Source organism: Ursus arctos, unplaced genomic scaffold, assembly GCF_023065955.2.
Source record: "Ursus arctos isolate Adak ecotype North America unplaced genomic scaffold, UrsArc2.0 scaffold_14, whole genome shotgun sequence".
Taxonomy (NCBI): domain Eukaryota; kingdom Metazoa; phylum Chordata; class Mammalia; order Carnivora; family Ursidae; genus Ursus; species Ursus arctos.
In genome coordinates, this window is record NW_026622808.1 from 64,582,797 (window position 1) to 64,605,938 (window position 23,142).

General features: G+C 45.6%; 1 protein-coding gene across 1 annotated transcript in view; it reads left to right on the forward strand.

The window, feature by feature from the left end:
• Positions 1 to 23,142, forward strand: part of SLC6A11 (solute carrier family 6 member 11) — a 126,260-nt gene that overhangs the window by 47,974 nt on the left and 55,144 nt on the right. Inside the window, exon 6 of the mRNA XM_026501363.4 lies at positions 11,925 to 12,059. Within this exon, the coding sequence (XP_026357148.1) occupies positions 11,925 to 12,059 (135 nt within the window). The remainder of the gene's footprint in view (positions 1 to 11,924; positions 12,060 to 23,142) is intronic.

Genomic DNA, 23,142 nt, shown 5'->3' on the forward strand with positions numbered 1-23,142 from the left:
AAATCAATAGCATTGCCTCTCTAGTTAATCTTAATTCACCATGAAATAGGCTTAAACACTAGACTCCCCCATCCAGTGATTTTTAGATATCCTGTGGACAGGGATTTGAATTGGGCTCAGCCGTCTTAATGAGCATGGTTGCTATTTAAGTATCTTGTCACCTCTGGGCCACCAGCTTTTCTGCTACCGTGCAAAGCTCATTTCTTTCCCAGGAGGTGATGGTCCCAGCACCCCATGTGCTCCATGTCCTGACCCTTCTTACTCTGAGGAATGTATTCACGCAGCACATTCTAGATCAGAACTCTTTGGAGCAGTAGGGACAGTCTGTCCCCCTTCAGGCACAGGCCTTGATAACACCTTTGTCACCTGAGCTGCCTGCTCCCTCATTACTCTGTGTCCCTGAGCTCCCACTGCTGCCGCTGAATGGTCTACCATTATGGCTGTGTGTGTCTGGGGCTGGCTGTTATGTCCTTGTAGTCAGGGGCCCGATTCATTCATCAGCATGCCCTCCAAAACCAGCACAGGGCCCAGCCCACAGTGGGCTCAATGAATGGCTGGTGAATTGAATTAGACAGAATGTTCTTTATCCTCAGATGGGAAGGCTCTAAGTGAGAACTGTTTACACTTAAAACCCATTGTGGACACATGGGATTATATCCTGTTTTGTTCCATTTGTTCTCTCTGGGTTACTGAGATCAGAATGTGTTTATTCATCAACTATGTACAGTCTTTGTAGGCCTTTGTAAGAAGCATTCAGGACATGCAAAGATGAATAAGGCCCTTGCCCTTCAGTAGATCCCACCCTAGAAGGAGAGGCAGGTGTATGAAAAGGTTGAAGGAAATAAGACCCAAGCGAAGGATGTATGGGAAGATGGTTTGCTACAGGCTGAGTGTCAAGTCTCTGTGTCTGGCGCTGTGCAGACGTTGGCTCATTTAATTCTCACCCTTCACCATAAGAGGTAGGGACTCTTATCCATATTCTGTAGATTTAAGAATCCAAGGCTCAAAGGGATTGAGTTAATTGGCTATATTATTATCCCCATTTTATAGAAGAAACTATCAAGACCTAGAAAGACAATAACTTGCCAAAAGTCAATCATGTACATAGAAAGTGCCGGAGGCTGGATTTTGAAGTTGGTTATTCTGTGGCCAAGGCTGATCCCCCTATCTGTATGCTGTACTGCCCAGTGTGCTGTAGGCTACAGAAGAAACATTTCAGCCTGTGGCCTAATGTTAATTCCTGGAAGACATATTATGTGACCAGTCTCAAAGGTTGGCAAGATTTTGTTAACCAGAAAAGGGGGAAAAGACCTGCCACATGGAGGGAATGACAAAAGCAAAGGCTTACATGCATGAAAGTGCAGGGTTTGTTTGAGGAACACAGGGAGATGTGTGAGATGAAGCTGGTTGGATTATAGGGACACTTGAATTCCCTGTGGCCATGTAGTGGTTGAGTGCTGGCTTTGGAGTCACATAGATCTGAGCCTGAATCCTGCCTTTTTCTAACAGTGTGACCATGGGCCAAATATTCAACTTCTGAATGCCTCAGTTTCCACTTCTGTGAAAGGGCAATGATAATGGTTTCCACCTTATAGCACTGGATAACATAAGAAGAAAGCATGTAGAACTAACAATGTTAGTCCCATCATTATTAGGAAATGATCTTCCATTTCTCCTGAATAGAGCACTTTTCCCTCTTAAGCTCTCTGCTCCAACCAGTACACCCCTGATTAGTAAATAATAAAGCCATGGGGTCTCCATGTTGGAACAGTCCGTGGATATAGATGATCTTTATGGTCCCAACTATCAGCAAGAAGAAAGAGTAACACCATTTCCTAGGATGTTTGGTGCCTTGCCTACAATGCACCAACCCCTGAAAATGCCTTGATCTGATCTTTCCTTCATAACCTATCAGGGCTGGCAGTGGCATTTTGGGGTCAGAATCTGAGAAGTCTCAGCAAGTTTCCCCCCATAAGCTGCACCTGATCTCCCAACAACCACATGCCTCTCAATGGGGAGCCCCCAACCTCCCTCCTTATTGGGTTCTTGGAGCCTCATGAAGGTTGGTGATACATATTGTTCTTGGCTTCTCCTGAAAGTCTGGCCCTCCTCTTTCACAGGGCAGGCTTCATCCCCGTGATGACACAGCTGGGGCTCATCCTTCCCTTCACCGCCATCTTTGAGTTCCTTCTATTCTTTTAATTTGGAACTTGGTCTTATGGGGTTTTATCCTGGTATAATTCCTTCCATTCCATCTAAGTACTGTCTGCAGCCTGGCCCCTTTAGCTGCCATAGCTCTTGGGTGCAGGCAGGACTCCAGAGGATTCTTACGCATAATGGCCTCTTCGGCTTACTCCTGCTACCCTCTAGCCTTCATTCCAGAGTCTGGCTGCTGTACCTCCTTGGAATGGCTAGGTACACTTCCCTTCTGTCCTGATATCTTTCTTATCTCTAGTCCTAGTCACCCAGATTTTCCCAGCCAGTGATTTGCCACCTCTTTACACCAGCCTTCTGTTGCCACCACATTGCTATTCATTACCATTGATATTTAGAGGATCCAGGAGCCACTCTCCTGTCCCCCCTTACAGCTGAGATAGGAATGACTCCAGCCTCTCTGTTTATATTCTTGAATCCCCCCCCCCCCAATATATGTTGTTCTCTGCTGGCCACGTCTACTCACTCACTGAGCTGGAGAGCCATTGCTTATTGACCCAGTGATTTCCAGCAAAGGCAATCCCAATGCTTCCAATTATCGAGCAGTGTCTGTGTGTCAGGTGCTTTTCATGGTGATCTCAAATTCTCACATCAACCTTTGAGATAGGCATTATCCTCATTTCACACATGAGGAGGATGGAGACTCAGGAAGACCTCAGAGACCTTCTAACCCATGTCTGCACCTTTGTACTTGATGATGGGTTTCACACCAAATTTGGCTACTCACCCTGTCAAGCTCATTCTAAACTGTGACAGAGAAAGTTAAAACAGTGGCTTACCAGAAACGGTGATCTCTTTGACAGGTCTGTTCTAACTGCTCTTTTGGTTTTACTAACTGGATCTTTCTGAAGACTTCCTGACTGTATTTGTTGCATTCCTGGTTGATTCCAGGTGTAGAAGGATGGTTGCTCTGAAGAATCCACCTTCAGGATCCTCAGGTCATCCTTGGAATCTTCTCATTCTGAGTAGAGAGGAATAGTGTAGATCATTTGGGCTAGTACCGTCATTTAAGAAAAATGATACAAACTTAGAGCAGGAACAGGACCTGTTTGACTTTTTACAACGGAGGCCTCAAAGAGCAGTAAGGGAAACAAGACAGTTTATTTCTCTCTCCCATAATAGTCCAGGCGTAATCTGCCTGCTGTCAGGCACCCAGACTGTTTCTGTTCCAGTGCTCTACCTTCCTCTGGGTGTTGCCCTCATTTCCATGGTTGGAGATGGCTCACTACTTGGTCTTCATTCCAGCCTGTGAGGTAGAATACTGCCCTTCCCTTTAAGGACACAACCTGGAAGTTGTACAGGACACCTTCATGTGTATCTGATTGACCATAATGTAGTCACGTGGCCACACCTAACTGCCTGCAAGGGAATCTGGGAAATGTTGTCTTTATTCTAGGCAGCCGTGGATCCAGTCAAAAATTAGGAATTTTGTAACCACAGTAAAGGGGAAAGTGAATCTTGAAATGGGGCTTATGGTCTCTGCCACCATGGTAGAATGGGGACTAGAACCATGTCTTCCCACCCTGCTTGCTGCCTCCAGCCCTAATCCTGTCCCTCACTTCCTCTTCAACCCATATCTGGCATAATGCCCTGAACCACGGATCCCAAGGCTGGCTGGTGTTTTGGTATATTATTTTAGGCTCCACACATAGGCTAACTTCCATAGATAATAATACACCATATATCATTGCATAAAAATTATGCAATGATATAAAAAATTCCAGCTTCCCATGGAAATATTTCTGCATTGCTGAAATACCATTATCTCCTCGAAGAGTGAATATCTTCACTATTTCCTTGTGAAAACATGACTCCTTCCACCTATTTAGAATTTGGTTGCTTAAAACAGAATGTTTTTTTCTTCATTTCCTATTTCTGTTAGAATGGTCTAAAGAATAATGCCTCTAAAAAGTGTGTAGAGGCCAGATATGCCCATAGTGACATCCTGACATCCCTTCTTCAGATGTACATTCTCCTAGCACCTTGTTCCCAGAGATTAATAACATTTTATGGGAGGTTATACCAGACTATTTGGTGCCTGCTCTGGTGTTCCTACCTAGGAATTTCTCTCAAAAAAACCAGAACTGGGGAAAATATGTTGATACTCAAAACACTGATTCTCTAAGGATTGGATGTTTAGTACTGTGCTTTCCAGCCATATGTAATGGGCATATGTACCCTACACACAGAGGCAAGCCCAGCCAGAGGGGAAGTCAGGGAGGACTGGACTAATACACTGTGTCCCATGCTGGGGTTGTGGGCTATGATGAGTTGCTGCCAAGAAAGTAAAGCAAGCTGGATCTTTGGAGGGAAGGACAGACAGAAGAAGAAACAGGAGTTGAAAACAGGAAGGCATGTCCAGTCAGGTTTGTGGTGTAGAGCACAGTATGTGTGGTGGAAAGAGCTGACTTCTGATCTCTTATGGTTCTGTGACCTGGCGCAAGCCACTTCTTTCTTTAATCCTCAAGTGTTTTTGCTTTTTTGTTTGTTTTTGTCTGCAAAATGGGGATAGAACCTAGTCAAGTGGCATGAATATTGGTTAGAGGTACTGTATGACACATCTCTGGCAGCCAGTGGTGCTCAATTAACAGCAGCCTCTTCCAAGGCCCTGGGTAGCTGGCTCTCAGAAGGTTCCTCCTGAATTAGTGTCAGGACCTTGGATAGCTCTAAGGAATCCTGGCCCTTTGCAAGGGTGGTGGTTAACTATGAACTGTTCTGGAAAACACTGTGGTTGCTGGGAAGGACCCCAGCAATCACCCATCTGATCTTTTCCACGAGTATGGGAGGTGTTCTTTCTACTGGAAGTCCACAGGATGATTTTAGTGATACATGAACCTGTGTTAAAAAACATCCAATCATATAATGAGATAGTAGTCCTTTTTCATGTTGCTTAAGGCAAAGGTGCAATAAGCTGCTTTATCTTTTAGCACCTCCCTGACACTTGCCACTCTTGCTTTTGAACAAATAGAAAACACAGCTCAGACTCAGAGCCTTTGGCTATAATTTAATCACATTTTATTCTCATTATATTTATTTTTGCATTTACCTTCTAAATTTGTGGTTAGAGGTAATGGTTTTCTGTTTATGGTGGTAATTCAGTTTTTCCATTACATACATTCATTGAACATAAGAGAGAATATTGAATTCTAGAAAATATTGAATAAACAGTACAAAGGAACACATGTATATGGCAAAAAAAAAAAAAAAAGAATTGGGAAAATGGTACAAGAGTGATTGAAGCTTGGATTAGTTCGCTTCTGCCTCTTGTAGATGGTAAAATGCCAGCCCAGACAGGGTATGGAAATTGCCCAAGCTGCTTATTATATTGGATCTTCTGACCCTGTGGTTCTGTGTTCTTGCCCCCACACCACCCTGCTTTCCCAAAGGCTTTTGAACAAGGCTCAATTTTCCAATTTACCCCATTATCCTGGAAAACTTAGGGAGGGGCAGACTTTCTGCAACCTTTGTCATGTTCCCAATGATCAGACAATCTCCCTGCTATGAAATAAATAGCTGTGTCCTGGAAGTAGGGGGAAATGCCCCACAATTCCAGTATTGGCATGCAAATGAGCAATTAGAGTCAATTAGAACAGGATACAGTATAATTACCACCAATTGTGCTAACCTTTATATTCAGGAGGACTTGACCTGCTGAAAGGAAATTAAACAATAGTAAAAAAAACCTCTTCCTTAACCAAGGGATGTGCTTGGGGCAGGAACCTTATTTCAGGGGCCTCAGAGGTCTGACAGATTAGACCCTCCTTCTTCCACACCCACCTCTCTGGGTCTGAGCCACCGCTGGCAGCAGCCGGGAGCAGCCAGACTTGATGGTACCTTGTCAGTGACTTATTGTGCCCATCACCAAACACTGCATAATTTAGCATAATGCCTGAGCCCTGCTTGGGTTGGCCAGAGAATCCTGTAGTCTCAGGCATCTTGAAAGTGATGATCTTTGCTGTCGAGTACCTTGTACCTGAACTTTCTTGCCCTCTGTATCTAGACTGATCTTTTGAAGACAAATCTCTTATTTCCTTATTTAGAAACACTCCTCTTAAAATCAGATTCAGGGGCATCTGGGTGGCTCAGTCTGTTAAGCATCTGACTCTTGATTTTGGCTCCGGTTGTGATCTCAGGGTCGTGGGATTCAGTAGGGAGCTTGCTTGAAGATTCTTGCTCTCTCTCCCTGTCTCTCTGCCTCTCCTCCCTCTTGCACATATGTGTGCATGCTCTCTCTCTCTCTCAAATAAATAAATCTTCTAAAAAAATCGGATTCAATTTTCTGAATCCCGTTTTATGTGGACCCAACATTTCATACAGACAAAGCACACAGTGGTGTTCGGAAGCCTGCAGTCTAACCTCAGGAGCCCAGATCTCAGCCTGCTTATTTGTTCGTCCTTCCACCAAATATTTATTGAGCATGTTTTATGTACGTTATGCTGTCCTGGGCACTGTGGATACAGCAGGGAAAGTAAAAGACAAAACTCTCTTTCCTCAAGGAGCTTGTGTTTTAGAAATCTGAAGCTTACAAGGTGATAAAACAGCTGAAGGAGAGCCTCTAGAGGTGCCCGGAGGGCACAGGAGTGATGGGGACGCAGGTGGGGTAGGGAGTTGGGGAGGACGTGGCACTTGAGCCCCTCAACAATAGGTGGGCAGATGGCGTGGCTTCTAGGTTAAAAGGGTGGGTCCTGAGGTGAGACTGAGGTACAGTTGTTCCCCCTTATTCATGGTTTCGCTTTTTGCCATTTCAGTTCCTCACTGGAAGCAGGTGATCCTCCTTCTGACTTCAGAAGGCCAATAGTAGCCTAACGCTGTGTCACAGTGCCTGAGTTGTTCCCCTCATTTCTCATCACATGGACGTTTTATCATGTCACAGCATCACAAGAAGGATGAGTATAGTACAGTGGGATATTTGGAAGAAAGAGACCACATTTATGTAACCTTTATTGCTGTATAACATCATAATTATTCTAGTTTATTCTCAGTTACGGTTTTTTACCTTACTATGCCTAATTTATAAATTAAACTTTGTCATAGGTATGGACATACAGGAAAAAAACATAGTGTGTAGAACATTCCATATTATCTGTGGTTTCAGGCATCCAGTGGGGGTCTTGGAACATATCCCCCATGGATGGGGGGGGGCTGCTGTGCTTTATCGACCCCTCTGGGGCTCGGCTGCCTGATATATAAAGCAGGTGGGAGAATGATATTGCACCTGGAAGGCAGGGTCCCTGACTTGGAGGAGTCCTAGCCTTGTGGGGATTCAGACATGCCTAGAATGAACACCTAGGGCTGGGTGTTACAGATAAAAGGGGGCGTGAAAAGATAAGGAGGCCTGAAGGAGGCTGGCACACTCCCCAAGGGTGAAGAACCTGGGACAGCAGAGGACAGAGTGGTTGGGGGAAGGATGGAGACTAGTCAAGTCACACAGCAAATCAGGGCAGAGCCAAGATTTGAACACAGGGTCATCTGACTCAAAGCCCAACTCTTTGCACTATATCCCACAACCTTGAATGTGAGGCTGGGGAGAGCAGGAAGACACATGCTGGATTCATAGTTTTGAAACCCAGGCTGTCACCTGACTGAGAAGAAAGATGATGAAAGGCCTGGGTGATGGGGCTGAAGACGGGACGTCATGTCAGAATATAGTTGGAGATCAAGTTGGCAGGACTTGATGCCACCGATTGAATGTGGAAGCAGCTGGGGAAAGAGGGGAGGCAGACTCCAGTTTGAACACCTGGAGGACAGCCTGGAGGACAGTATTCTCAGCCCATTTCCAGACTGTTGGCTAGTGCTACATCTTCCTTGGCTGACTCAGCCTCTCCCATTCCTGCTTATCCTTGGAGACCCAGCTGCAACCCCACTGTCAGAGCCAGAAAGCTGAATCCATCCACAAAGAACCTTCCAACCCATCTCTATAGCCTCCTTTTCCTGTTTCACACTACTCTAGTGGGTGTCATGATCCCAGGAATGTCATTCAGGCCTGCACATTCGGCAGTTCTTTCTTTGAGCACGAGCTCTGGGTCTTAGCACTCTGGGAACAGGGACTAAGGGCCTGCAGGACACTATGAATGCATCAATGAAAAATGGGCTAGAGCAAGGGTAGCAGATAGTGGTTTCTTCCCAGCTGATTATGGAGGCTGCCTGGAGTACTGTGGAGGGTCCTGAGACTTAGCTGCATCCAGGCTTACCTGCAGAGAGCGTTGTGATCAATTGGTGATGTCTGCTATGAGCACAGGAGGGATGTGGCAGCATGCATGCCATTTATGTGCAATCTCTTAATGACAAGGTCTGTATTGTTTGGACAGTCTATGGCTGTTCTCAGGAAAAATCAAAGATGATGTCCAAGTGTCTAGTATAGCTGAGTGTTAGAAGGGGCTTTTGGGAGAACTGGAACCAGTGTCAGATACAGGCTGTCCTCGGCATTGCATTTTCAACTTTCATACCATTCTCCACTTGTGTCCATTACATAATGATGCCCCTAAACCACCTTTTGTTCCCTGACTCAAGGCTCTCAAACCTCAGCTCACAAAGGGATTTTTTCTAGCTAACGCCTGCCAGCCAGTGGTTTCGTTTTGGCAGCCTAAGTCATTGTCTGCACTGTGGTCTTTGGGCAGTTCATCTGAATATTTTCTTTCCCTTATGATTTTGTTTTAAAAGTGCGAAAGTGAAGGTGTGGCTCTCAGTGGAGGGAGTATCGTTTTCTTCGATGTAATGTGGAAGCAGAGCAAGCATTTAGAACTCTAAACAGTGGAATTACTTCAAAAGAACCATTAGCCATTTAATAAGTCATGCCAGTGTGAACCTTGAGGAACAGTCTTACTGCTGAGGGCATAGTGAGGGCACATTTGGCCAAGTTATAAGTGACCCCTCAATGACACCCTGGTGGCCCAGTACACTCAAAACAGACCAGGCAGAGGGACGCCTGGGTGGCTCAGTCAGTTAAGCATCTGCTTTTGGCTCAGGCCCTGATCTCAGGGTCCTGGGAACCAGTCCCACATCAGGCTCCCTGCTCAGCGGGGCGTCTGCTTCTCCCTCTGCCTGCCACTCCCGCTGCTGTGTTCTCTCTCTTTCTCTGACAAATAAATACATAAAATCTTTTAAAAAAACAAACAAACAGACCAGGCAGAGCATAACCAACAAGTTTAGTCACATCAGGGTGGTCCCACACAGCAGGATAAAGTCCTATGATTTTCAGTTGTTCTTCTAGTTAACACAGTAACATTCTTTCCCTTAAATTTTATGAGCATTAGGGGTTAAGACAGAAATATCATTATTCAGAGCTTGGGCATTCAGGATAATTAATCTTCTGCCATACCACAGAGACAAAAGTGGAAAGTGTGCAATTAAAAGCAATAGATTTTGGCTTCCCCCCTGACTTTTCATAGACACAAGCTGGTTGGCCAGGGTGTGGGGGTTCATTTTAAAGGAAGAGAATCCAGAATTTATATGAAATGCTGAGGATCCATGATAGATTGTGCCTACCAGGCTAAGGGAGATGGAGAGCATAGCACAGCCAGCTCTCTGGGCAGGGACCATCGACCTTATTAATTGCTGGCCTCTAATTTTATACTGTTAATATCAGCCACTGGCTCTTGTTCTTCCATATCTGACTCGCATTCACCTTTTCTGGATTACATGATATATTACAGCAAGAGATTGTTTGAAATGAGTGCATGGCATGTCTGTGGAGCCGACAGTTGATCTGGAAGCAGGATGCTGAGGTGGCTGGAGCAGGGCTGTGAGCAGGCTGAGGAAGGTGCCGGCATTCTAGGTTTAAGGACAATGTCTGGAGGAAATGATCCAGCCCTCCAGTTGTGAGCAGGACCCGATGACATCACCCTCTGCTGATTCTTATTTCTTGTGTTTGAGGACTGGGTTTAGATCCCTGCTTTACCACTTACTAATGAATCACTTACGTTTGCAATTATGTAAAGTACAGCCTCTTACCTTTTAGTTTACAGGTTAAGTGCAGAGAAACGATAGTGGTTTTTTTGTTACTGCTTTGTAGTGTTCCTGTCCCCTTCAGTCCCTCCAATGCGCATACGAACGTTCTTCAATGAAATAATAGGGAAGTTAACACAAGGATTGCTGTGTGTCATACTGTATTTAGTGTTTCTATTTCAATTTTTCTAAGATGTTAATTTATAGGAAAATAAATAATACAAGGGAAAAAAATCCAAGAGGAAATGCTGTATAAATGTAGCCATTTCTATTGTCATGTGTAAAGTGACAGGCATTTAGTAGGATTTTATTCTCTTCTTCCCTCTGTCCCCATTTCCCATGTCCTGAACTTCTGCTTATCCTTTATGGGCCAATACCTGGATCACCTCCTTGAAGAAGCCCTTCCTGACTGCCCCTGTATTTAGTTACTCTTTGTTCCTCCATCCTTTACACTCCCCTGATTATATAATGCATTATCTACTTACCTACCTGTCTGTCTTTTCTACAGTGGGGAAGACTCTTGAAGCAGAAACTTCCATTCAAGACTCGTTCTTATTTGTATATTCCAGAGTTTAGCTCAGTGCTTGCTATGTAGGAGTGTTTCGGGTGTGTGAGTAAGTGAGTCAGTAGGTGGACGAGTGAGTAAATGAATAAATGCACAAACTGAGTGAAGGACTGGACTGCTGGTAAAAGAAACCCTGGGTTGAAAAAGGTTTCCACTGGAAGAATTAAGACCATAGGTCATAGAGCACAGGTCCTTGCCTGGGGCCAATCTGAATCTCTGAACCAGTTCAAAAGCTGGACACATATCTGTGTCTGTGCACCTTTGGGGGAAGGGCAGAAGGTCTGTAGCTGTCCTCAGATCCTTAGAAGTATCCCTGGCCCCCAAATGCTGATCTACACAGATGGAACAGGTAGGCCCCACTGAGAGCACATGACCAAGTTATTACACAAGAGAATGTGACGAAGGAGAAAAAATCAGAGCTGGAGGGGACACCGAGTCCTGCATGGACCTCAGGAGAAAGTGTGGCCCTAGGACAGGAACTCCCAGAGTCCAGAAGGTGTTGCTGTTTCCTTGTAAGCAGTTCTTGTATGAAGAAACGCAGGGAAGATTTTGCTTCTTGCACAGAATCTGTGGGCTGGAAGGGCTGCCCAGGTTCATTGGATCCAATCAGCTGCCTCCAGGCACACCAAGCTGAGATGATCCCCGGCACACACTGGGTTTTTCTTGCCCCCAACAGCTTCCCTCCCTGACTCCTCTCCTGCACTTTTCTATCCTATCCTTGGCTGTGAAAACTTGATTTTCATCAAGAGCAGTGTTTTTCAAAAGTGTGGATCGTGGCCCGTGGTGAATTGTGACCTGAATTTAGAGAGTCATGACCAGCTTTTTTAAAAAAATGAAATAGAATATGATAGAAAATATTGAGTGCATCACACATGGAAGAGTGAGTATTTTGTGAAACACCCTGTTTCAGCCTGGTGTGTATGGGATTTTGATATCCTACATATTTCCTTCTGTGGGGTGTGGTCACAAATGACTGAAAAGCACTGATCTCAAGCATCGTTGTAGGCACTCGCTAGATAATCGCTGAAAGACCCGGCCCTGGAAGGGTCAGTGCTGAGAGATGAGGTAAGAGAAGAAGCTGTGTCAGGGGTGCATGATTCGCTGCCCTGGGAAGTCCTTTGCTCCAGGCCAGAAGTTAGGAGTCTGCCACGTGGCCCCCCACTGTCACCCCTCTTGATTCTTTCCTCTCCTCCCTGGGCAGGTGGTATACGTCACTGCGACATTTCCATATGTCATGCTTCTGGTCCTCCTGATCCGAGGGGTCACGTTGCCCGGGGCCTCCGAAGGCATCAAGTTCTACCTGTACCCTGACCTCTCCCGGCTCTCCGACCCACAGGTAAGAGCTGCTTGCTTGATGCCCAGTTGCCCACCACCACCTGGAAGCCCTCCGCAGGCCTCTGCTGCTAACCAGGGGGGCTCAACAGCTGGCCAAGCATGTGGAAGCCTGTGGACCCCTTCTCACAATAATCATTTTCAATGCATACATTAACATGAACAAAAAACGAATTTGTGACATGGTAGTATATGTGCTTGTTTATCAGTACATCAAATAGCAAGATCCAGCAATAGGTCTGATAATTTTCATGGTTTCAAAGTAGCGGTGAGCATAAATGGTGTCTGGAGATAACAAAACTGTGATATGGAAGTATCTGGGATTCCTACTGCTAACAATCTTGTAGTTTGTTGTCTGCATTCATAGTTGAAGGAGTGCTAAATTTCAGAGGTTAGAAATAAAAACAAACTTTTTCTTCCTGCCTAAGATCACAGATCCCTGCAGCCAAGCATTTCAGCCAGAGGAACTGGGTCTGATTGATTTTCCTTGTGGGTTAGCTCAAGAAAGAAAATAATTGGTGAAAACTGGCTCACCTGTTAGTTTTCTCCAGGAAGGCATTGGCTGTTGGGCATCACGGGTAGTGACTGTTTATACCTAAGCTTCTCTAAGTGGGTAGTGGTGGTGTGCCTGGGGGTACATTAGACAAGAGATGAAAACAAACATCTTGCCAGCCCAGGAGTGCTCAGTCTCATTACTTGTTGGAAGCTTCTAGGAACTTGTGAAATCCCAATTCCCAGAGCACAACCCAGACCAATTAAATTAAACTTTCTGGGGGTGGGTCCTAGGTATCAGTATCTTCTAAAGGCTACCAGGTAATTCCAGCGTGTCGGGTAATGTGCTCACAGACGTTTGATGGATGAGGAGACATCCATTTTTTCTTTTGATTGAAGTATACTTGACATATAATGTTAGATTAGTTTCAGGTGTACAACATAGTGATTCAGCATTTTTATACATTACCAGGTGATCACCATGATAAATCTAGCTACTGTCCATCACCATACAAAGTTGTTATATATTATTAACTATATTCCATATAGTGTACCTTATATCCCTGTGACTTATTTATTTTGTAACTGGAAGTTTGTACCTCTTAATCCCCTTCCCCTATTTTGCCTACCCACCCCCCAGCAACTACCACATTGTTCTCTCTTTCTAGGAGTCTGGTTCTGTTTTGTTTTATTCTTCCTTTTTTTTTTTTTTTAGATTCCACATGTAAGCGAATTATTTGTCTTTCTCTGTCTGACGTATTTCATTTAGCATAATACCCCAGATCAATCCATGTTGTCACAAATGGCAAGATTTCATTCTTCTTTTATGACTGAATAATATTCCATTGTGTCTAATACCACATCATCTTTATCCACTCATCTATCCATGGACACTTGGGCTGCCTCCATAATTTGGCCGTTGTAAATAATGCCAGGATGGACATAGAAGCACCCATGTTTCTACTAAAACAAACATAGATGGATCATGCATTAGAACGTAGAAAGAATCTGCATTCAGAGAAGATGAGCATGCAGGAAATTCCAAGTGTGCTGTCTGTGGCTTGCAGCCAGCCTCTGTTAGGAGAACTTGGATGGAAAGGTTTGTGGAGGGTAAGCTACTGCAGCTCAGCTGTACCTCATTACACTGAGGAAGGTCCATGGTGGAGTGGCAGCGTGTACTCATTTCTGTCTCAGTTTGCTGTGCTGTGAGGGACCCCTAGGCTCAGGGCACTGCCAGGCACCTGAGGCAGCATCCTGAATTGCAAGCAGAATCCCTAGGAAGAAGGAAATGAGCTCCTGACTGTTGGTCTCACCAACTCCAACCCATGATGGCAAAGGCTCATTTGGAGAATCAGTTTTGGAAAACCTATTTCCAGAATCACTGGTCTGTGCATTTTTGTTAGATCCACAAATTCTTGACCCAGGACAGATTTCCTGTTCTTTCCTCTACTCACGGGCTTCCTTATCCTGGTCCCCCAGGTCAGTCAAGAGGTTCTGAGCATCACCTGGAGTTTCCAATCCTACCTGATCTTCGGAACACCCTGGAACATGTTAAAAGTACAGTTTCAGGGGGTATAGGATGGCACCTGCACATCTATATTATTAGAAAGCTGCAGTGGAGATTCTGATGATCAGAAAAGTTTGGCCCAGCCAACACCTATGACCATAGAGCCCTAGCTACATGTATACACAGTGTACCACAGACTCACACCCACACACAGAACGGAGGTGAAGCCAGACAGCCCACCATTCACACTGCCTGTCCTCATCATCCCAGTCCTCTTAGGCCTTGGCTCCCAGGCCAGCACTTACCTGCAAGGCTGTTCTGTGGAATGGCCACTTGGAGTCATGGCCAGCACATTGGGCCAGCAGTCTGGACCTGGCCTTCCTCTGGCTCTGCTGCTGATCCTGAGTGACCTTGGACAACTTCCTTCTTTCTTCCTCTTTCTGGGCCTCAGTTTTCCCACTAATGACATGCAAAGATTGAATTCAGTCAGCAGTTTCAAAGTAGATTCAGAGAATCCTGCATTTTCTGTGAACATGGGTTGGCTTACAGGCCAGAATCTGACTTACAGGCCAGATTCAGCCCTCTGCCCTTTTTTTCTTAAATAAAGTCTTACTGGAACACAGCCATGTTACTTATTTTTTCACATATTGTTTGTGGCTGCTCAGAGGCATAACTCAGAGACAGTGTTGAATAGCTGAGACAGAAACCATATGACCCCTTATGTCAAGGGTTCCAAGACCCCACACACATTGAGTGATTCATTAGAAGGGCTCAGAGGACTCAGAGTGGTTACACTCTTGAATATGGTTTATTTCCATCATCAGATGAAGTCTGGAGGAATCCATGCATAGGCTTCCCGTGGTATTCTGCCAGGAGGAGACACACAGAACATATTCCTTCTTGCAGCACTGAAATGCAGTGGCATGTGGGCACTATTTCTGCCCAGAGGAGATCGTTCAGGACTTGGGTTTTTAATGGGGAAGATTGATTGATTGACTGATTGATTTATAAAGATTTTATTTATTGTCAGAGAGAGAGAGAGAGAGAGAGAACACAAGCAGGGGGAGGAGCAGGCAGAGGCAGAGGGAGAAGCAGGCTCCCTACCGAGCAGGAAGCCCAGTGCGGGGCTTGTCATGACCTGAGCTGAAGGTAGACGCTTAACTGACGGAGCCACCCAGGCGTCCCAATAGGGAAGTTTTATTAAGTGCACAGATACTTTCTGGCCATGCAGTGGATCACACAGTCTCCAGAATTCCAGACTTTCAGAAGGAAAGACGGTGCTCACTGTAAATTGCATTATTTGTACAAACAGTCCAGGCAGGCTGGCACAGCAGAATTCAGTGCCCCAGGCATACAAAACGACTGTGTGACTTAGTACCACAGGGAACCTCTTAGCTAAGTTCCCCGACACCAGTGAAGAGCCATTCCTGCCAGCAGGCCTTTTGCACAGCAACATCATGCTGACTCTGGTAACTCTTTCCTGTACACCTGCAAAACCTAAAATATTTACTATTTGGCCTTTTCTAGAAAAGTTATTAACCTTGAGCTGCAGAACCCTCAGATGCCTGTAAGGGGAGAGTTGATGGCTTCTGACCTCCACTTGACCCCCCCACTCCATCCAGGTTACTCTCTACCTCTGCTGCCACCAGTCTGGCCCAGACACCATGGTCTCCCACTTGACAGGAGCCTCCTAACTGGTCTTCCAGAAAGGTAGGCCATTCTCCCGCAGCAGTGGAGTGACCTTTTGAAATGTAAATCTGACAGATACCTCTTTGCTTAAATCCCTTCTGGGGTTTCCTGTGATCTTTGGAATAAGATCCAAATGGAAGGGCCTCCAAGGGCTTCCTTGAACTGCCTCCTTGCTACATCCCCCCTTTCTCCCCCTCTCTCAGTTCATTCCAGATACTGGCCTTCTTTCTGCCTTGGGACCTTTGCACATGCTGTTTCTCTGCTGGGGACGCTCCCTCTTTCTTCCCCAGATCCCCCTTCCCCACCTTGCCCCACATCCACTCATATTAGGATTCAGTTTAAATATCTTGTTTTCAGGCAAGTATTTCCCAGCTGCCAACCATGCACCCCCTGGGATTACATATTTTCCAAAGCACTTACCATATTTGCAGTGAAATATTTATATATATACATACATATATGTATGTATTACATGTATGATTCACTTAATGCCCATGCATTTGCTTAGTAGATTTTTACTAAGTGCCTACTCTGTATCAGAGATTATTATAGGTGTCAGGGATAGTAGTAGACAGTGGACAAAACAATGACACCTTCCCCCATGGCGTTTTATATGCTAGTCAAGGAAGAAGACAGAAAACAAAAGTAAAAATAAAATATGCAGTCCATTAAGTGGTGACAAGACCCATGGAGACCAAGTATCGAGTGACAAAGGCAGGGCTTGAGAAATGGCTGCAGTTGCCAGCATGGTCACTAGGAAGGGCCTCCCAGAGAAGACAGCTTGGAAGCAAGGGCTGTCTCTGCCTTGTCCACCACTATGTCTCCAGTCCCTAGCTAGCTCAGTGCCTGGTACATAATAGGTGCTCGGTAAGTGTTTGCTGAATGAATATGAGCCAAAGCTATTTTGATTTTTGAAGAAAGGTTCTATTGCTTTAGCTAAAATGTTTTTGATCCACCATCAGTGATGGCAAGGAGATGTGTATGTGTGTGTATGCCCCCAAAGCAACAGTGAGAGTTAATTGTCTGGGGCAGAGGTAAGGATAATGACTGCAAGACGGAAGGATAAACAAAACTCCATGTAGCTGGTGTTTTTTGGAAGCTGGGGTGTGTTGCAGGAAGGGCCCAACATGGTTGAAAAGGGAGGTGGGAGCAGCCCTGACCTGCTTTCTCTCTGCTCCAGGGGGCTGAAAGGTTGGTGATGGGGTGTATAGTAATCCTGATTCTGTGGAGGGGTCTTGACAACTCTTCAGACTTCAGAGGCTAGCATGTCACACAGATTTATCTCAATGTGTAGTGGAAAGGCAGCCTGTGAGTGGGTCAATAGAATCACAGTGCCCCAGGTAGAGTGTCCACTCACTACAGAGATCCAGGTCAGAGAAGCTGAGCTACTTGCCTATGGCCGCACAGCAGCTCAGTGACCCAACTAGGACTTAGAGCCCAGGGTTCCTGGGTTTTGGGCAAGAGAATACTGAATGAAGGAAGGAAGAATACTGAGGTCTGAAGAAGAAAACAACAGATCCACACCCCCCAGTTCCAAGCATTCCCATTTGTGCACGCCCCAGGCCATGAACCATCAGGAAAGCCCTGGTTTCAATTCCTGTTCTCCCATCACTGGTGGTGTGGCCTCTAGCAAGGCTTCTCCCCTCTCTGGGGCCAAGTCCCCTCTTCCCTAGAATGAGGCTTACAGGTTGTAGTTCCCGCCCCATCAGATGACTGTGAAGGTGAAGTACAATGACCCAGTCAGTGGAGGAATGTTTTTTCTTTTTATAGTTAGGTATTTGTTTTCATGTGCATTAGAAGAAAAAAAACACCTGGGACATCAGTCAACCACATCAAAACCATGACTTCATAGTTATTATTGCTAGAATGAAACTGTATCTATGTACACTTACACACACACACACACACACACACACACACACACATACACACACACACACACACACACACACGCGCGCACATACCTGTATGTGATAAGAAGCGAGGTTAATTTACAAGCAGATATTCAATATATACTAGAATTGAACATGAACTTGGCAAAAATAGTACTCGGGGAAGATGGTGGGCTGAAGGTTGGGACAGAGCCAGGGCTGGAGAATCATCCTGCAGTAGTGTTAGGACATCAGGTAGCCACATGGTCCTGCTCAAAACAATTGAGGCATGGCTCTCCAAATTAGAGAAAGTAGGTCAGGAGAGCCTTCAGCTGGAAATACTTCATCAGGAGATCAGAAAAAAGCTCAGTCTCTTGGTAGTTTTCTGCTTTGATCAAGTCCAGATGTGTTTGTTTTTCTGAGTAATGATCCTGACTTAGTTTCCCATTTGCACTTCAGACTGTACCAGGAAGAAAAGTTCCCAGAAAGGCCTGGTGGTTTGGCTTGTCCAGGAGTGTGAACACCCTTGTTTCTTGGGAATGATCTAGAAGTTGCAGTTGCTTCAGGCTTTCCTGCAGCTATCAGGGACTAAAGGGTTGATGCTGGAGCTATGAAAACATCTCTTGTGGGTAAACAAATGGGAAGGAGATGAGATGGTGGAGGTGAGCCCCAGGGACTGGGGCTGCTTAGAGGGGCAGCTGCCGGACGCTTTCAGGTGTCTGGCCTTAGAGCCCCATCGGTTCCCTGTGCTGCTTTAGCCATTCCCAGAAGTGTGTGTGGTGGGGGGGTGGTCTTAGGTGGACTGAGAGCTAACAGGGGTGAAATGAGCATTTCCTGGGAGTCCTCCCTAGGCTGCCAGCTCTGTGAGGACAGGGATCACGATGGTCCTCTGTACCACTCACCTGTCACCAGATCCCAGCAAAGCTGTTCCTCAGTTTATCCCACTGACATTTGCCGCATGTTTACCTATGCCACAAATTCAGTACATAGAATGAATAAGAGCTCCCCCCACCCTCGTCCCCAAGGAGCCCACAGTCTGGCAGAAGAGGGTAGAGCCTCACCAGTCCTTGACTGGGTGGGTTCCCTCCCTAAAGGAGGAAGGGGTTTGGAGGAGATCAGAGCTTCTCATCCTTCCTTCGGTCTGTTGAGAAGAACATGCACCTTGTTCTTGGTGATGGTCCTCGTGCCAAAGCATGTGAATAAGTCATGCCTTTTACACACTTACACACCATGCCGTCACTTTCCCTCTTTTGCTTCCCAGGGGCTTACGTGGTCGGGGCTTCACGGGAGGCTGCTAGCTGATGCTCCAGGCACTTCCCCCACTCGCCTTCTCTGGCCTGTAGCCGGCAGGGCCAGCCCTGTCCAAGCACTCCAGTAATAGCTGTGGAGCTTGCATGTTATCACTGGAGCTTTACTTCTCTGGAAACATGTTCGGGGCTTTGTGAAGGTTGGCTGCCTGTGCAGGTTAGCCAGGTAGGACAGGCAGTGACCCACGGAAGAGAAACAACACTTGGGGTGCCTTCTGCCCCATAGGATACTCTCGCTCCCTGCAGCCCACATCCTGGCCAGAGTGACAAGGAGGTGGGGCCCTTCCATGATCCAGGATCTCCATGAATTGCAGCCCTGGCCTCCAGCTGCCCATCCCTGCTGCTTCCAAGGGGTTCAGACATGCCTGTTTGTGGTGTCATTTACATTTCTAAAGAAACACAGGGCTCCTGACTGGTGCAGTGCTCCAGACCTCAGCTCCCTGGGGCCTTAGACAAGGGAAAAATCCTTTCAAGGGGTGCCTCTGGCCCCTCTGGGCTTGTGTGGCATTCTGCATGAAGACTAATGAAGTGTTGATCTGGACAGGCAGATGCATTCACAGTGGCCCCCTCCTTCTGTCTCCCTAGCCATTGAGGCAAGAGAACTCCAAAAAGCATGTAAAGAGAGCTCAGCTGTCGGTCTGGAAGCCAAGAACACCTTCCTCACAGAGTAACTATGAGGTCTTGAGAGAGTGTCATGGAAGTTGTTTTAAGGTCTAAAAGGCTGTGCACCTTACTGTTGTAGTCTCCGTGAGAGCTTCCTGACCGCCTTGTTTAAAATCACACTCTCCTTCACTCCCACCCTGCACCTCCTGTCCACCCCCCACCTTTGATTCTTGCCGTGACACCTGCCAACATCTAAGGCACCTTTCATTTTGTGTCACCATCCTCCCCTCACTAGAATGTTAGCTCCAGGAGAGCAGAGGGTGAATCTGTCCCTTTCACTGTTAGATCTCCCACCCCTGGAAACAGTGCCTGCCAACATTAATAGCTCAGTCAGTACTTTTTGGAAGGAAGGGAGGAAGGATGGAAGGAAAGAATTGAAGGAAGGGAGGAAGGAACAAAGGAGGGACGGACAGTTTTAGGAGGAGCCTATGTGACTCTGTGTTACGGTGACCTAGCATGTACTGCAGCGCCGGGTAAGCTCTCCAGGGACAGGATTTGTAGTGCAGTGGAACCTGGTTTCCAGGAAAGGAAATTTGAGTCTCTCTATTGCCATTGACACAGCTTGGTGTCCTTCAGGCTATCCCTTTACCTTTCGGGACTCGGGGTTCTCACCTGTTCGTTGGGCGAAGAATACCCACCACACAGGGTTCCTGTGAAGTAAGTATTGCACATGAAAGCAAAAGCACTTCTAGTTCCCATGTTCGGTGCCCAGCCCAGGATACGGCACACAGTAGGACTCTGGGGACACCAGCGGTGTTCTTCATTTGCCTCTCTGTCACTGGCTTTGGGCAGGATGAGTCAGAGCCCCACAGCCCAAGGGGGAGGCTTTGAACTCGGAACCGAGAGCCTTTAGTATGAATCCAGTAAATTAAGTTTCTCGTCAAGAACTTGAAGCGACCCAGCAGCTTGCCTTCTTTGTCCTCTGGCAATTTGCATTCCTTGGTCTCTTATAACTTTCTAAACATCTATTTGTCTTCACTGTCAGCCCTGTGTTCTCTCTGAAGTGTGAAGTGCTTCCACTCCATTTTTTTCCCCTCAAAATTTTATTTTCTGTCTTTTCAGTCTTTGGGGAATGGAGGGGCTCTTGCAGGAAATCACATTTTCCTTGCCCCAGATTCCTGCCACTCTCACTCTTCATTGTGTTTCAAGTGTGTGTTTTCAGGGCAAGAACAGAAAGGCCTGTCACAGATCCAGATCGCAGGGTCTGCACACGTTCCCCCAGTCAGTCTTTTCTATGAGGGAACTGGAGTCTGCGGCGAAGGTGTCCAAGTTCTGGAGGTGGGGTAGAAGGATGTTCAAACAGTGAGAGCATCTCAGAACACTAGAAATCCACTCCACCTGCCCATCCCAGGAGGACAAATCAGATAAAACAAGACCATTTAAAATCCTACCTGATGAACCTTATGGATGTGCCCATGGAATTTGCTGCCACCTGGTGGCAGTGTACTCTTGTTCCAAATGGATCCGAGGAAAAATGGGCCTCTTGGCCGCTGGACTTTGAAACCATAATGTAAATAACAACATTGACTTACAGATACGTTTTTGAAAATATTGCAAACCTCACTGAACATGAGGGCTATTCCCTGAGACTGAAAATCAATCAAGGTTTCCTTTTGGTATATTTGATTCTAGGTTAAGGTCACTGTTCTAGCAGCATTTATTTGTTGTCTCCTCAGTACCAGGCACTGGGGATACAGAGTCAGACGACATATGATTCTTGTCTTCAAAAAGATGACAGTCTCTTGGGAGACACTCATAATTAAGCCAGCGATAATAGCTGTGAAGAGAGTTACTGGGTTTGGAATTCACCTGACACAGGTGTGTTCTTTCCAGTCACCACGTGAACTCAAGAATTAGAGACACATTGCTGATCTAACTTGCACACTGAAAGAAAGGTAGTGAGCATTTCCTCTTTTCTTGACTGCTTGAAATTCCTTAAGAGTTGCTAGTCTGTGGAATCCGAATTCTGATAAACTCCACAGAGATTCTGTGCCTCTCTGGGGCTCCTCATTAAACTCTTTCAGCCACAGGTTTACTCAAGGGGAGGTTTTGTGAATTTTAGTTCTGAGCTGTTTCAGCAGCCCCTTATTAATCTATAGTCTCCGTGGTTGAAGAATTGCTTGGGTACATATAAGAGTAGTGACACTAGTTATTGTTTCTTGAAGGCTGATTCCCTGACAGGTACTGTGCTTCACAAACTTATCATTTAACTTATCCTATCACTGAATCAGCACATACTTACTGAAAATTATTATTTTCTAGACCCAGACACTAAGTTCTATATGTAAGTACTTTAAATTCTTATGACCTATTACCCTAAAAAAAGTTCTTTCTTATAGGTCATGAGAATTTTAAAACATTTGTCCTAGAGGTTTTTCAGATGAGGGAACTGAGGCTCCAAGAGGTTAAAGCCCTTGCGTTCTGCTGGCAGAGATAGCACTTGAACCCAGGTGACTCTGACTTGGTCATGTAAAGATGCAATCCTGAAACTTTTTGTCCTATCTGATTTTTCTGGCCTTGCTTTTACTTTCAGCCCTGGGCTGCCAATCCTGACTCTGGCATCTTTGAGCATCCCAGACCTACATGACTACTTTGCAAGAATCCTAGAATCTAGTAGCATCCAGTGGGTGTATTCCCCACCCAGTGCAGGAATCCCCTCTGTAGCAACCTGATCAGTTTCTGATTGGCCCCACCTACAAGGAAACCTTTCACTTCCTCTTTAGAACAACTGTCCAGCTCACCTGGTTCCCAATGTTGAGACATTCATTCATTCTTTGATTTGCTTGTTCTCTCTTGATCCATCTGCCCCAATTTGTGCCCCACTTTGAGAGTATCTAACAGGGTTGAACATACTAATTTAAGGCAGCTCAGACAACTGAGACACAAACCAGCCTCCTCTAGGCTAATAGGATAGCCTTCAGGGCGGGCTCCCTGCCCCTTACCAGTATTCCCTTCCTCACCTTGCGGACTGAGGGAGCTTGAGAAAGGAATCCTGGATTATGTAACTTCTGGCATTGTTATTTAAGTGTGTTGTGCTTTAATTCCTTGAATGTGTTTATAATAGCTACTTTAAAGTCTTTGTTAAATGTCACATCTTATTATTAATTATTAATATATAATTATAATTGTTAAATGTCAATCATATTTTCCTGTTTTTGTGCATGCCTGGTAGTTTTTGATTGAATACTATGGACTATAGTTGAATATTGTGGATACTATAATGTATCTGGATTCTGTTATCTTCCTCTGAAGAGTGTTGGTTTTTATTTGAATAGGTATTTCAATTACTGGCTGACATCTTAAACTTATGTAGACTCAACTTCATGTTTTCTTACTGCAGATATATGGAAATCCCAAGCTGTTTCTTAAGACCCTCTAACTTAATAGGACTCAGTGGGACTTAGATTCTAAGCTCTGTGTCCTCTCTAGGGCTTGTCAGGGCTCTACTTCAGGCTTTGTTAGGATGGGTCCAAAGTAGTTCTGTGTAGTTCTGACTCTAGAGCAGTGGTTTTCAACCAGGGAAATTCTCCTTCCTGGGAGACATTTGGCAATGTTTGG